General features: G+C 35.6%; 1 protein-coding gene and 1 long non-coding RNA gene across 2 annotated transcripts; one reads left to right on the forward strand and one right to left on the reverse strand.

Annotated features, from left to right (window-relative positions):
- Positions 1-566: 566 nt before the first annotated feature.
- On the forward strand, positions 567-1,527 carry LOC129750149 (probable endochitinase). The gene is made up of 2 exons (XM_055745391.1): positions 567-680; positions 1,077-1,527. Exons 1-2 carry the CDS (start codon positions 674-676, stop codon positions 1,451-1,453), a joined length of 384 nt encoding a protein of 127 aa, XP_055601366.1. The 5' UTR covers positions 567-673; the 3' UTR covers positions 1,454-1,527.
- Positions 1,528-12,025: 10,498 nt separating this feature from the next.
- On the reverse strand, positions 12,026-15,398 carry LOC129746883 (uncharacterized). Its single transcript, XR_008737396.1, has 3 exons — positions 15,002-15,398; positions 14,830-14,941; positions 12,026-13,167 (listed from the first exon to the last, which is right to left on the reverse strand). It is a non-coding gene; the product is annotated as an uncharacterized LOC129746883 (long non-coding RNA).
- Between the last annotated feature and the right edge of the window lie 599 nt (positions 15,399-15,997).

The following is a 15,997-nucleotide window of genomic DNA, read 5'->3' on the forward strand; positions in this document are numbered from 1 at the left end:
ATGCGAAAAAGGTAAAATTTACCTTTTTGCTAGGTAAATTGAAAAAAGGTAAAATTTACCTTTTTGCTAGGTGAATGAAAAAAAGATACAATTTACCTCGAAAGAGGGGTGGAAAAAATTCACCTCGCAAAAAGGTAAATTTTACCTTTTTTTTATTTTCCGTGTGGATATAGTAGAAATCGATTATTCGAAAAAGGTCAACATGGTCGTGAAGTTCTTACATTTAATCTACCCAGAAAGAAGGTTAAAATCGGTTCAATATTTGAGAGCATTACTAAAAAGTTATCGCCATTTGTATACAACGCACCAAATCTGGATGGCGTCACACGCGATTTTAAGCGGTGCGTAAACGTGAATTCCCACAAAAAAAATCAAGCTGCGCATTATCGTTCAAGTGTGATCGATGACGTTATTGTGCGCCTATCTCAAATGGTTGACTGATAAAAAAAATAACCTGCAGCACAACAAAACATACAATTCCAAGCTAGACGCCTTGTAGGAATAGAAAAAATTCCTTAACAATCAGTCATCCCCCAATGATATGTCATTGTTAAAGTTTGAAAAACAAGCACCGGACATGCTTCCGGCATTTGGGAAGTAATTAAATACCTCCCAGGTTGACAGTTGACCGTCATTTGATAGCCGAAATTTGTGAAATAAGGGAAAGTTAAGGATGAAAGGTAAGAAAATAAAATGAAACTTTATGATTCCAAAAAATTAAGTTGCAAATCAGTAAAAAATACTTTAAGAGAATTCAACATTTACTTCTAGAAAAATTGTGTTAAATTACTCAAAAAATAACTCCTTTCCTAAAACTCTTTATTTTATCAAATTTTAACATTCCTTATGAAAATATAATAACACGAAAGACCTAAACTGCATATTTGCAGCTTAGACATTTTAAATTGTTGCGTATATTTCCTAAAAATAATAGAAATTTAGTTTTTTTTTTTTTATATTTCCAAAAGGAATAACTAACTAAAAGAGCTGATATTGTTGAAGTTTTTTGTGAAGTTTTTTCTACTTAGAAATTGCACACACGTGTAATTAGCGTATTAATAAAAGTTTTCATCTAGTGTTAGCACTTATTACCTTCCTGGGCATTCTGAGCGCCGCAGTGGCCCAGTCCTGTGTTGGTCGCCCTAATGGAACATTTCTGGCCGACAGCAAACGATGCAACTACTACTATTCATGCAACAACGGAATAGCGGTTTCGCTAAGCTGCCCTAGCGGATTTCACTTCAACGCCCAACGACAGGCATGCGACTATCCAACCACGGCCGGTTGCGTCAAGTGTCCGCGGGAAGGTTTCGTGAACTTGGCCGTGGCAGGAGCTTGCCGGAAATTCATCCAATGCTTCAAGGGAGTCGCAACGGAGCGTGAATGTCCCAAAGGATTGTTGTTTGACAGTACCTTCGCTCAGTGTAACTTGGAGCAGTTAGTGAGATGCTGATAGAGCTTCGTTTAAGACGATATTTAGTTGTTCTATGAAGACCGTAATATAATAAAACGTGTTTACATTCCTGATTTATTACGTTTTTTACAGGAATAAAAAAGAAACTGATCATTCCATTCATCGATCGAAACCAAAAAAAACTGTAAAGTATTTGTTGACATCATAAACGTCAAAATTTTCTCTGACGTTGAGTGAGGAGGACACATGTTTTCTTCTTATTGTTGAAATATTTCTTTCTCCTTCGCGTGAAAAACGTCTACTGGAAAATAAAGCGGCTCGGAAGCGTTGATGATTGGAATTGTCTTCCAAACCATAAAAATGTTATTCTAAATATTCGGGTGTGAATCCCAAATTATCCTAAATGTCATCGTCAATGTCATTACGTGTAAGTAATTCCTTATTTCAAGAGGAAGAATGACCATGTCGTTTAAAATGATGTTGCATCAAATCTGGAGAAGACACCGCAGCAAATCCAAAGAGGCGCCATTTTTTGTATTACTTATTCTAATCTGTGTTGTGAGCCTACTTGGTTGAAGCAATAACAATTATTTACTAACACACGACATTTATAAAACTTATGCTTACATTATCACTTACGGGCCCGTTTTTCCTACTATAACATGAAAAAGGACAACAATCATATCACAGCTCGGACGGCACAGGTGTATCACAGCAGAATATCACAGAATTCAGGTCGGGGATATTCTCCATACTGGCAACCCTTCCTGGCTGCACTGCTTGGACGGGCGTACCGCAACTGCCCGGAGCATCTCCGACGACTTCCGGCTCGAATTGGCTGGTTCTCTACACGTCCCACCTTACTTTCGCAAATCGGGATTCGACAAACCCAAATGGCGATCATCGAGTGCCGAAAAGCAATCGGCACTTAAGCAACGGCTCAGCTTCCCCAAACGACTCTATTGACAAATTATCACAGCTTTAATTTGGCAGATTAAACATATCCAATAAACAACTCATCATAAACAGCAAACATTGTTTCCTGTAAAATAACGCAAATGTCCTGTAACAAAAAGGAGCAGGACATTTACCATAATTTTACAGGTCGAAAAACAAATTACGTGACATTTAATTTTTAGTGTACAACTTTTTTACAGGACATTTGCTTTAATAATAAATGAATTTTCGTTAACTTTCTTTTAAAATCCTAGCAAAACAAACAAAAAAAAAATTCGTTAACTTTCAAGGAAAATAATTTAAAATTACAGGTTTCGTCATTACAGGTTGATTTATTTTGAAGGTTGCAGTTTTCAGTGACACGTAATAGTCAAAAAATTTTCTGTGTATGGAGCCGTTGTTTACTCCTGGATCTAAAGGCTACCGTTCGCTGCGTGTTTTATACGATGCACATATCGAGCAGTTACTTTAATAACTCTTTAATCCTTTGCCTGATCTCGAGGCACGAAACTTTCTTTCTTCTTCTTTTCCTCTTTGAATTTCTACATCTGAATCCTTAGCAATCTACGGCAAAATTCTGGTTGTATAAGGAGGTAATCGTTGAAGGAAAAGTGTTGCTTTACCTGAGTCTTGGTCGTGTATTCTTCCGGCTAATCTGCAAAGGCACAACTCGGATTCGGTCTTTGAACTATACAACACAGTGAGTCGAAGAAATGACTGACTTGATCTCACCTTATTGACCGAATGATACAGATATCTCCGTCTTCAATGCGAGCAAAGACGCGATTTCGCACACAAACTATTTCCACAGCGATGGCGAGCCGAACTATGAGTTGATCTACTTTGGTTGTTGTTATTTTGATTTGTTGTTTGTTTTCTTTACCACGTGTGTATTTGACAGATACACTCTTAATTATAAACACTCATTCATTTTGACTCACACACAGCAAGAAAAAATCGTGTAATTTTAGATTGAAAACGATGCACGAGAACGGAACATTGTTTTCAATCTAAATTTACATCATCGTTACTTACATTGAAGCGTGTAAATTTATACCAAAAACGATGCACGAAAAGATGTAAAATTTTCCTGGATCCTGGATATTTTCAGTTTTTAAGAAATATTCAAGTCTTATGACCAAAAACACTATTTAACTATTATTAAACATTTATTTTCAAAACAAAAAAGTTGAAGTGGTTGTATATAGCACACGACCGCGAAGTTAACGTAGAATTACGACAGCCTATCGTGTACCTTCTCGATGTTATTTTCGTATTGAATTGGCATTTTGCAATAAAGTTCGTCTATCCAATTTAAGTAGTCTTAAATGGGCGCTAAAACACTATGCAGTTGCATAACTAAACGGTCCATGTCTTAGAGATGTTCTGTAATTAAGCGAGAAGATAGTTCTGGTGGTTAATAAACTAATTTTCTTCAAATTAGGAATTTAAAATCTACAAATTTTCTTTTAGCCAACGTTTGCTTGTAATTGATTAAAAAAAAACTCGATACATAAAAATGCAAAAAGTCATACAACAGTTGTTTATATAAAAATCCAATACAAATTATAATAAATCGACACTTGATTCCGCTGCCTTTCAGATGTTGTCTCATGCCAAATTTTCGTTTGGACATTATTTCAGTGTCAGTCCAAAGGTCGTTCTAGTAATACGTATTTCTAATTCAGAATACACAATATTCTTTAAATATTGATGGAATTAGTCAAATTATCCGTAGCAAAAAAAACGCATCATATTATACGCCCATGAATAGGCAACGATTTTTTAACATACAAATCAAACGCTTACGAGTTAACTAGTGTGCTGACATTTTTACACTTCCCACGCTTGAATCAATACAGAAGAGAGAAAATGCTCTCTGAAGAAAACTCCTTCTCACGCTTCTCTTAAGAATCAGTTTCAAATCTGTACCTATTGATGTTCGTAAAGCCTAGTCCACACAGGCAACTTGGACTGCGATCTCGGTTGCTGAGACTTGTTTATGTTTACATATGCATCTCGTCTCGTCTCAAGTCTCCCGACAAGTATGGGAGACCTTGAGCAACCAAGATGTAAACATAAACAAGTCTCAGCAACCGAAATCGCATTCCATGTTGCCTAGTGTGGACTTGGCTTAAAGAACGAATATGTTAATATCAGGGTTGCTAGTGATTTTTCGATTTGAAATTCCAAAGTATTTCTCGGCAAAAATTATGATTTTTCTTGTTTTTATTCTACCTACTGATTTTTTTAAATTAAATTATGGTGAATCGGTATGAAATTATGAAAAATACTACATCGTCTTTTAACACGTTATCTTTTCGCATAAAATTGAAAGAATTTTATAATTTATTTGGGACGAACCCAACATAATCTATTCATGGTTTTTCTCTAAAATTTTACAAAAACAAGTCCGGTAAGATTGATATTGATACTTCAATGGTATAGGTTTTGCCGCTATGAAAATTTCAGTTTTTTCTCGAATGTTTACAAAGTTGTAGGAAATTATTGTATCGTTTGTATAGAAATATACCAATCAGATTGTCAACCTTGAATTGGGATTCGTTTTCGTTTTACAAAACTTAGTTATTAAGTTTATTTTAGTTTAGTTATTTTATAAGTGAAGTTATATTTTTTTGTAAAAATCTATAGGCATGTTTTGGGAAAAAAGTTTTTTTACATCCAAAAAAAATCAATAACTTTATTAATGCCCCAGTCATTTGAACCAGAGTTTTGAAAATATAGAGAGTCGTATAAAAAACAGGGCTGAACTTTAACCGTTAAAATTGAAAATGTTATTTTGTCAGGAGCTTGTTTTCGACACCATTTTTATATGGAACAGACTTTACTTCTCAGGAATCTTTAAGCAAAAGTTTCAAACACTCACACAGCCAAAATATTTACATTTTGCATAAGACAGAAACATGTAAATCAAACATGAAATAATTTGACGCCAAAAACTTAAACTAGCTGTTGTAATCTAGATACCATAAAAGGTTCTTGACATATTAAGGATCGCAAAAAATTGAAATTCCAAAGTATTTCCGGTTCGCTAGCAACCCCGTAATATCGCTGTGTTGGGTAAATATTGTGCGTGTGGGAGAAGTATGGCGTGTGCTGATTATGACACAAAATAATCATCACACGCTCCACACTTCACAAATCATATGCATCACACACCACACGCACATTATATACACAAAGATGGCAGGAATAACATTTGCTTCAATGTCTCTCGCTCTGCCACTGAGGCCCTCCTCCACTGGAATGTCCGCAACTGGTGGGCTCAGCCGCCGCTGGTCGTCTCTGCTGCTTGCTGCCTCCGGCTGATCCATGCAGCAGCACTAGCTAGTGAACAGAACTGCTAGTCGATATCGGTGTAGGATGTAGGATTACCACTGGTGGGGTCCAAACACCGATCGAAGAGCAGCGAATTCTGTTCAACTCAACGGGCAAAACGAAAGTGAAACCGAGTCGACCGAAGAGCCCTTTGTTTTATACCTTTCGTAGGTAGGGAAAAAATCCCATCAAAGCAGGCGTTGGTGATGACGTCATAATCATTTAGATGTGATGTCTGGTAAAGAGGCGTTTTTCGTGACGCGAGATTCGTTCGCCAATTTCAATTTGTCCCCCTATAGTGTAGCCGTAAGACGTAATTCTACGTCAAAATGTCCAGGCCATTTTCTCTCCAGACAATTTTTTCCCCAGATCTCTGCCACTACAAAATCAGCCGTCGTTGATTACAGCGACACAACCTATTAGTTTCAATAACAACATTCGTTTGTTTTTCACTTTAGAAACCTACCATTTTGAGAAAAGTATTGAAATGCTGGAGCTGCGTCTTGAAACCAAGGTACTCGGTTTCCGATTTCTGACTTGACTGGCAAATGGCTCAGACAAATTGTTTGATTCAAATTTAAATCAAACAGATATAATTTTACACTGTTTGAGATATAAATGTCATTGACTGGTTGATTTTTACATCACGGAATGTAAAATTATAGCAGTTTATTTTATCCGTTTTTTTTAAAAAAGACTAAAATTACATCAAAAGGAGTGGAAAATTACATCTTTTTTATTACACTTGTGTGATCCCTCATGTTTTAGATTCCGTATACTTTTAGAATTTTTTTGCTGTGCATAGTCGGACTACACGCACAAAACAAAACAGCTACCCAAACTTAATTATAATGCTACAAATGTATTATTGATAGAAATTCTAAGAAATTCTCTAAAAGAAGCCACCCGAATAGACCAGAACCATGGTAAAACGTGATTTTTACAATGAAATTCAATGTTTACCATATCCCAGTCAATGCGGATCATTGTTGAGAGAAAAATTTCGCGCGTAGGGCTGCGTTCAATGTCATAAATTAGGGGTTTTAACTCTTAACGTGCATCAGTCCAGTCAGCTGATTGCACCGATTGCACATATACAATTACCAACATGTGTATATTATACGAAAAAAAATAAACAACTCGCCTGCACAATATCGAATGGTCGTTTTAACGACTTTTTGCTTGTGAGTATTAGTGCTCTAAGTAGGCCTGGAAAAAATCTGGGTTTTCAACGGCCATTACGTTTCAATCCTTGTTAGCTGCAGCTTCGTGAAATGGTAAGTTTTTGGATTTTTGGTTATTTGTTTAATATTAATTAGCGATTCATTTCAGCAGCACTTGAAAAAAACTTGCCAACAAAATTTGGTGCAATCGGCATCTATGAGCAAAAGGCATTGGGTGCCTTACACCAGAAGCATCGGATCATCAACTACGGTAAGAATTTCAGCAGCATACCTTACGAATGCGACCGGTGTTCCTTTCACTGAAAGTTTTAATGAGGTTTTATTTTACTAATTCCAGATTTCTATTACCAGTGAGAAAAAGTCGAGGCCGCTCGAAACGCTGGAGAAATTAAATTGTGCTATGAGTTCGATGGTCGAGAACGTACGCTATCCTCGCGAGTGCAGCCGATGGTGAAAAGTGTATGATGAAAAGTCTATTATTAAAAGTGTATAATTTTAAGCTGATGTTAATAGGAATAATAAAATTTATTTTCCACAAATTTTAATAGTATTTTGAAATTCGAAACATCCTAGCCATACCTAGTAAGCACGCACACATATGCATTCAATGTCAACACACTCACACATAAGCACTGAGCTATAACACACCAATACAATCAAACCATAGCAGATGTCAACGAGAGCTGTCATTCTGAATCGGGAATGTCATTTCTACTGTATCGGTTGGGCCATTTTCCACTAGAAAACAATGGGACGGCTAGTAGGCGGCAAGTAGAGTTCCTACTAATCTTTCTAGTGGTCCTACTACTCTTTTCCGTCAAAGGGATACTTCATGGTAGAAACAGCATACTTGGTTGAATATTTTTGATACTTACACATTTCCACTTTTTCGTGTAGCTTGAAATTTTGGCGCGCCAAAAGTGAACTTTTTCGGACGATTTGTTTTGGTTCGCAATTCAGTTAAGTTTGAAAAGAACTGTAAAATTATCGAAGTTTTTGAAGTAGACCACAGGTGAGTTGTATCGAAATTACGCGAAAAACATATTTTAAACTTTTTCCTCGATTCTAGCGATGCAAGTCCTGAAGTGCGAGACCCAATCCGATGGCTTCCGCAGGGCTTGGAAAAAGCATCAAAATGCCATCGGGAGGAATGGCCAGGAACCCCCAAACTGGAACTACATATAGTGACCCCAGATCAGCCCGGCTCGTGATCTGCGGACAAAATGTCACTCGGAGATCCCACATCTTATGGTCTGCGGTTGTTCCAGAAAATGTGTTATGTTCAACATGTTTTTTTTATGATTTGTTATTTTACAAAGTGATATGGGATTGTGATGTGATGTAAATTAATGTATTTTTGGAATAAATAAAAAAATCAAAACATAATTTAAATAAAATTTTATTCCATGATCGCAAAATATTCATAACGATGACTTTCATCATCCAAGCAATAATCAAAATATTATGAAAAACAATGGTATTTCATGGTTTTATTGTGAAAAAATGGAAGCTGTAAAAACAATGAACTTTATATTTTTCAGCTTTCCAATGTATGGGAAATCGCCAATTTTTTCATGGTCACGCTGCATAACAATACCCCTTTTTCATGGTAATTTTCGTCAAAACGATGAAATGTATGGTCGTAAACTATGAACTTCAATGTGTATTCACGATATCGTGGATCGTAAAAGTCATGGTGAAAACCAGCAAATTTATGGTATTGTGATTATGAACTTTATGGTTTTTTCAAGGTGCAAGTCTATTCGGGCAATCCTTTCGGAATGCATTAATTTAGGTAAAAGTAACGACTTTTCTATAGTAACAACCGGTTTTCGGTGAAAATTACCGAAAATTTGTTACTTTGATTTATCGGCCTAGCGGTGAAAAGTGATGTCCTTTTTAGTAGGGACATCTAAAGATTATGAATTTTTTTTTATATAGATGGATAGAAGGTTAGAAGAAATGAAAGATGGTGAAAATGAGCGGGTAGAATTTGTTTAGAAGCATTACCATCACATATCAAATTTTTGTTCCTCACGAGCCTACTACTATGAAGTGGTAGATACAGATAGAGTTGCATTTACCACCACACATTAGTAGGCTTAGCGTGGTCCGACCCACAGGCTGGAAACTTGTAGTGCGGACGAACATGATATGTGATGGTAATGCTTCTAAACAAATTCTACCCGCTCATTTTCACCATCTTTCATTTCTTCTAACCTTCTATCCATCTATATAAAAAAAAATCATAACCTTTAGATGTCCCTACTAAAAAGGACATCACTTTTCACCGCTAGACCGATAAATCAAATTAACAAATAAAAATTACGGTGATTAATCTCTTCATAAAATTACCGAAAACTTTATAGTTATTCGGTAATAATTTCTTTCATGTTGGTTACGTTTACCGGCATTGCGGTAATTATTACAGGTATTAAGGAAAAAAATCCGAACGTTCGATAAACATTACTCAACGCAGTTATTTCCACTTGTTCGGCTTTCAATAAAAAATACTAAGTTCGGTAATATTCGATTACTGTGTAGGCTTATCTTATACCGTATTTTTTTTCACCTGGTGGCAAACTAGAGGCAACCTAGGTTCGCTCTAACTGCTGTCATCGTGCTCATTTATTGCTCGAGAGGCAACCTAGGTTCGCTCGAAAAACGGACGGAGTCGCCCTGAGAAGAAAGTCAGTTTTGCGAGAAGTTCACCAATACTCTCAACGTTGTTGTCAAAACATTAAACAGCTGTTTTTGGCTGAAAGCAAAACACTTGAAATAATGAACGGGAAAATGATTATTGCCGCGATTTTGAACCTCTCAACCAATCAAAATCGTACTATCTGCTGTACAGTGCAATCCGGACACGAAAAAAGGCAATCCGGATGGGAAGAACCGAATGAAGAAATCCAGAAGGGAGAACAAAATGACAGCCTCATGTAAACATTGCGCTCGTTCTCACACACACCTAGGGGAGATGGGGGCATAATGGCCACCTTAAGGAAAACGGTTATTTAACCATAGAAAATAGCTATAATATGGAGGTTACATTATTGTTTCGTGTTCAGACACTTGAAAAGCCTATTCCCTAACGGGCTGAAACGTGAAAAACTAGATGAAAACGTTAAAAAATGCATTTTAAAAAATTTTGCCAAAAGCTGAAAACCAGCCACTGTGGAGGCATAATGAGAACCCCCCCTGAGGCAGTATGAGCACCATTAATCAGAGCAAGATGTGCGTTTTTGCCGGGGAATCTAGCAGCGAATTCAATTCGATGAAGTCAGGTGAGTCGTAGATTCATCAAACAAAGCAATAACAAAATAATCTAGGTCTGTTTGTAGAATACAAACAATTCACGCACGCTCATACATTAAGTACTTTGTTCGGAGGATGATGCTACTAGCCGTATAATGTAACAATAAAAAAATCGATCATGAATTGTGAATGGAAAAAAATCACCTCGAACAGAAATCTAACTCTAGTCTTTTGATTACCTCTCCGACACCTTACCAATAGGCTAAATCGTTGGATGAAAACTAGTCAAGGTGTGGCGCTATAAATCAATTTTAATTCGCTGCTAGATTCTACGGAAGAAAATGCTCATTATGCCTCGATAATATGGTGCTCTATATGCCCCTAGTCAACAAATTTAAGTAAAAACGTGTTTTAAAAATGATAAAAGTGAAAAATCAAAAATTTTATGATGGTAAAAATTGAGAAACAATGTGTACATCATGTTGCAGTGCGTACATTATAGATCAAGGTTATTTTAAGATCATAAGAGCTTATTTCGTGGTGCTCTAAAATTATAATATTTTCGTAACTTGAGAAACAAGCTAGTTTTTTTTAAATATCTCTGTAAAGATGATAAGGAGATTCCTTTTTTTGTGAAAAATTAATACTATAGGAAGTACGAAACAAATCCTCATGAAAATTTATTTAAGAAAATACGCACTTTCGTAGAAAAGCGTAGTTCTCATTATGCCTCGGGTGCTCGTTATGCCCTCATCTACGTATGGAATAACTCGAAACCCGAGAGTCATTTTTTTATTCTGACGGTTCCAGAGCCGAATCCGGAATCAAAAAAAAAAACGCCATTAGTGTAACGATCGTTGTTCTGGCGGGTTAGGAGGGTTCCTTCCTATTCCTGAGTAGGTATAACTGGACCTCTAAATCGTTATTCATCACGGCTTTATGCCACGAAGTGATTACCGTATCCCGAGAACACTTTCAAATTCCTAAGTTCAAATATGTATGTCAAGCCATTTGGAAAAACGTACTCCAATGCCAAACTCTTTTCGCCTAATCTGGATAATATAAAATATCTTCTTCAGATCAATCAATCAGCTACTTGTAAGCCACTACTGTGCATTTAATTAAGAATAGAACAGTCGTTGGTGAACTGACAGTAAAACATACACAGCAAAAAAAAATTATAATCACACTAAACCTAATTCTGAAAACGATGTAAAAATTCGCAATGTGAATTGAAGTCATACTCAAAATTACATCGAAAAACATTCAATTTTTAAGAATTTTCCTAACATGCTATTTTAAATGTTTTCATACTGATTTTTGAGGCTCGCGACGCGATATCCTTGTTAAGCTGGGTGTGAAATCACATTGCCGGGATGTAAATTTCAATAGAGGTCACAATGTTTACAAAAACAAACGCGGGAACCGTTTTCGCGAATTTTGAGTCGGATTTTAAGTACAATGCCGTTAATAATACGGAATTCTTATGTGCTGGTATCAGTGTGCCTCGAACACGCATTTTAAATCACGGTAAGTTGGACTGAAATAAGATGAAACACAAGCAAATATATTTTTTTTTTATATTCAACAATATTGACAGTGCGTCACAATTTCCGGAAGTAATATGATGTCATATTACGTACGTGACCTTGGAATTCAGCATCGCAGAGACGATTTCTTCGGAAACGAATCATCCCGACACGATTGCATGACTACACACGGGTAAGAAAAGAAATTCGGTTATACTTAGATGTTTAAGATTGTGTTTTCACGTAGCATTGAACTCTGAAAGTACCTGTTTATTTTTGGAGGTTCTTTTCTGTTTTTAAATACATTAGGAACTCATACACAGTAATGATCCAAAAACAAACTAAAATCATGTCAAGTAAATTTATTAATTGCATAATTGATTTTTTTTTAAATTACTACACTTTCTATTTTCTATTCCACTTCTTTCCATTGCTCGTTTTCAACATGCATGACATAAAAAAATCTCTAAGCTAATCGATTTCTCTGTTCCTGTTATAAACTTTCCAATCATTGGAGAAACATTAACACTTAATAATTGATGTTCTGCTTGCTCAGTTGGTGATAGGTAGGGTAAGAACACTATATATTGAACACCATCTTTGGGATTCAACACATTTGTGGCCAATAAATAATAACGCAAGATTTTTCTGATAAAATTTTGATAGCGTAGCTTAAGCTTATTTCTCTGCTTCGAATCGATGTATTTTTTTCGCGGAAATATGTTTTGAAATTATTATTTAAGCCTTTTTATTCAAAATAACTTTTGTTCCAATGATTAAACACAATGATTCAAATATTGAACAGGCAATGTTCTAATTATTGAACACGTAAACATTGAAAATCATTGCATATATTTAGGGGTATTTCGCTTGGTAGTATGCCTTGCAGGGGCGATTTTGGTTGAGCTAGCAACCGAGAAATAGTTTGTTTACATTTCCAAACACCAACCGATGTTTGTTCAATAACTGGTACATGCATTTCTTTACGAAACGAGTACAGCAAGATTGAACGTTCAATAATTGAAACATTGGCGTTTTCTGTTATCCAATGATTGAACGCTTTAATTTGTTAAATTTTAAGAAATTTAGGATTATAAAGGCTGCAACTCTTCCAGAAATCATTTAAAAAGACTTAGTTGAAACCACTCATATCTTTATCTTAGACGTTTATTTGTCTTTTATCCAATTTTTCCTCCAATCAAAAATAAGCTGTTTTCTTCATCCAGTCGAAAAACCATGTCAAAATTTGAACACATATTCAAGTTTCGGAGATTGTGGCTTTAAGAGTCCGAGATTCTTGATAAAAATTTGAACAGAGGTAGGAAATGCTTCAACAGTGGCACAACGAATTTTGATTCATTTTTCTACTGTATATTACTGTTTTAATCGGTTAATGTTTTACTAGTGTTCAATATCTGGTACCTGTTCAACAACTAGTGCTTCTACCCTAGTTGATTTCGTTTTTCTCTAAAATATTTATGTCGACTATCTTAACCTGCATAATGTTGTGTGTGTGTGTGTGTGTGTGTGTGTGTGTGTGTTCCAACCAACGACCCCCTGAACTGGCAGGTATGTTATGCAAAGGAGTCAATTTTAATCCATTTGATTAAAATTGTTCAATCGCGGATGCTGGTGGTGTTAGCTCTATTGAAATTCCAGAAACCCATTTCAGAATGACAGAGACCTAGCTGCACATCCCGAGGTAACTTTCCTTATCAATAAGCCCCGCCCAATCATAGCCACATGACCAAATGGGTCATGCGATTATGATCAAACTTTCCATCTTTTATTGTTGACATACCCGGGTACTTATTCAATATAATTGTCTAATTATATAAAACTAGTATCCTAGCAGGTCCAATTAAAGATGGACGTGTATATAGTTTAATACATTTGGTTTATTTTTCCTATTATGAATAAAGTAAAATACAATTATAAAGAAAATATCATTCTTACCGAAGAAGCTGGAATACAAATATTGTTAGTGTACTTATGATATATTTGTTGATAATAGTTTAAAATGAAAAATTAATGAATTATTCCAATTTAATATGTATTATTTTCACTACATCTTACTTTACCTATAACTGTTTAAAGTTGTGATGCTGACTGTTTAAAATATAATATTTAAAAGTTAATTGTAGTTCAAAAATCACAACCTGAATAAATGAAAAATAATGTTTAATTGAATTGTCCATGAGTTCATGGATAAATAACATAATGGATAATTGTAAGCAGAATGATAAAAACAATTATTATCAAAACTTGAAAAGTACAACTAAAATAAGCCAGTTCGAACCAACAGTACAAATACGTTTACGTGGAAAAGTGTGAACAACGGAGCGAAGAACGATTTGTTGACGATTAATTTTCCGGTAATAATAATGATTATAATAAAAATATTATCCTTTCATCTCAAGTCGTGTGTCAGTAGTATTTCGTGTTAAAACAACTTGATTCGATCTTATAATAGATGCTTTCGCATTCATCAATAACCTGGTTCGAACAATTTAGATGAGCAGATTTAGCGTACTAATAAAAAAAATGAGGTCTGGATTCTATCAGAAGCATAAATTTATGGTCGCTTACTTACGTGATCAAAAGGTAGTTCGATACCAACCCTCAGATTAAAGTTAATCGTCTTCCAATCCCAAACCAGAGGAGAAAACCTACCTTATCGTTTGGGCTAATTTCCGGGGCAAAACTTACGGACAGTTTAGGAAATCCAAGTTAAATATGAACATAATTTGCATTCCATAAGATGTCATTGGGTTTGGTTGTTTTGATTTTTTTGTTTCGCTCACTCCAGTTGATGAGGCGTTACGTTCCGTTATCATCGCAATAAGGAACATCACGAGGGGTTTGAGTATTTGCTAAATTATTCTTAACCCAACAACACTTCACGATTCAGGAACAAGATGAAATTGGAACAATTTGTTTGCATTTTCAAATGCAATTTCTTCCACTTTATCACCATTTTAAACAAAAACCTCCATTTTCTATCGCTTCAAAGCACTTTTAACACTAAAATCATAGCAAAATTAAAACTTTAAAAGGTAACTTGACTGATTAAATAAACAAAATTGTTTCACTGTAAAGCAGGAATACTTATTTCTAGCAGAGTTGCCAGACCATCATCAACTATCTTAACCTTAACCTGCATAATGTTCCTTTCAAATCCAGTCATATCGAATTTTCACTAAGATTGCCTTGAACAAGTTTTACGACGTTTCTGTCGTATACCAACGCTAGTAATTGACCTCCTGTAATATAAATCAAAAGGATTAGGGAATCAGTTGTTAAAACAGGTAAATACTGCTTACTTTGGTTGAATCATAACAACGGTATCACTCACGGAACCTTTTGGCAAGCCTGACCCTGTGCTGCGCACATCCGCATAGTTGGTGTCCATCCTCCTAAATCAAGCACTCTGAATTTAAGTGGATAATCCTGCATTCCTGCCAACGGTAGCAAGTCATCAGGTTTTTAAACGGCATCGTCGTTTTCTCTGTATGCTGGATTTCACGAGATGCTTATTTTGGCAGACTACTTCAGCTAGTTCCAAAAAATTGGATCCGGTCTTTTCTCGAAATATGCTTCCTGCAGTCAGTGATGCTCCCGGAAAAAATATAATCTGGCCGAACGATCACCTCGCACACTATCCACAAGGAACTGGCAAACGATTTGAAAACTTGGTATTGATTTTTTGGTTTTGTTTACCCTGGTTCAGAGGTGCCAGGTGTCCTGAAACGCTGGAACTGTCCTGATTTTTTAAAAAAGGTCTGAAAATGTTTAGATGTGTCCTAATTTTCTTAAAAAATATCTAAATTATAACTATATAGTTTATTGATAAGAACAACAAACAAATTAATTATAAAATACTTAACCTATGATAATCTTTGGTTCCGTTGATATTTAAGTTTTTCGATATAAACTGCAAGCCAACTAAGGTTCTGCTCACTTCAGTTGCATAGTTTAAGCGTCTTCAGTACTTGTATTTCTCTTTTATTATGCAATGAAGGTAGAGCTGCATGTTATTTCCATTAATTCAGTGGTGTCCTGAAAAATCCTGATTTTTTTTTCCTATTCATCGCGGTGTCCTGATTGTTGTCAAAACCACCTGGCACCCCTGCTCTGGTTGGTGGTTGGATTATTTGGACCAATGTGGTACAACGAAGGTGATGAACAAACAAGCACACTATTTCAGAACTCGTTATTCATAAAGAGACTGCATGTTTAGTATAAGCTCGTTAGTTATTCAAAAAGTAAAAAGGTAAAATGCAAATTGTTTGAAAATGCAAATTGTTTGAAAATGCAAA

Source organism: Uranotaenia lowii, chromosome 2 (assembly GCF_029784155.1).
Source record: "Uranotaenia lowii strain MFRU-FL chromosome 2, ASM2978415v1, whole genome shotgun sequence".
NCBI lineage: Eukaryota > Metazoa > Arthropoda > Insecta > Diptera > Culicidae > Uranotaenia > Uranotaenia lowii.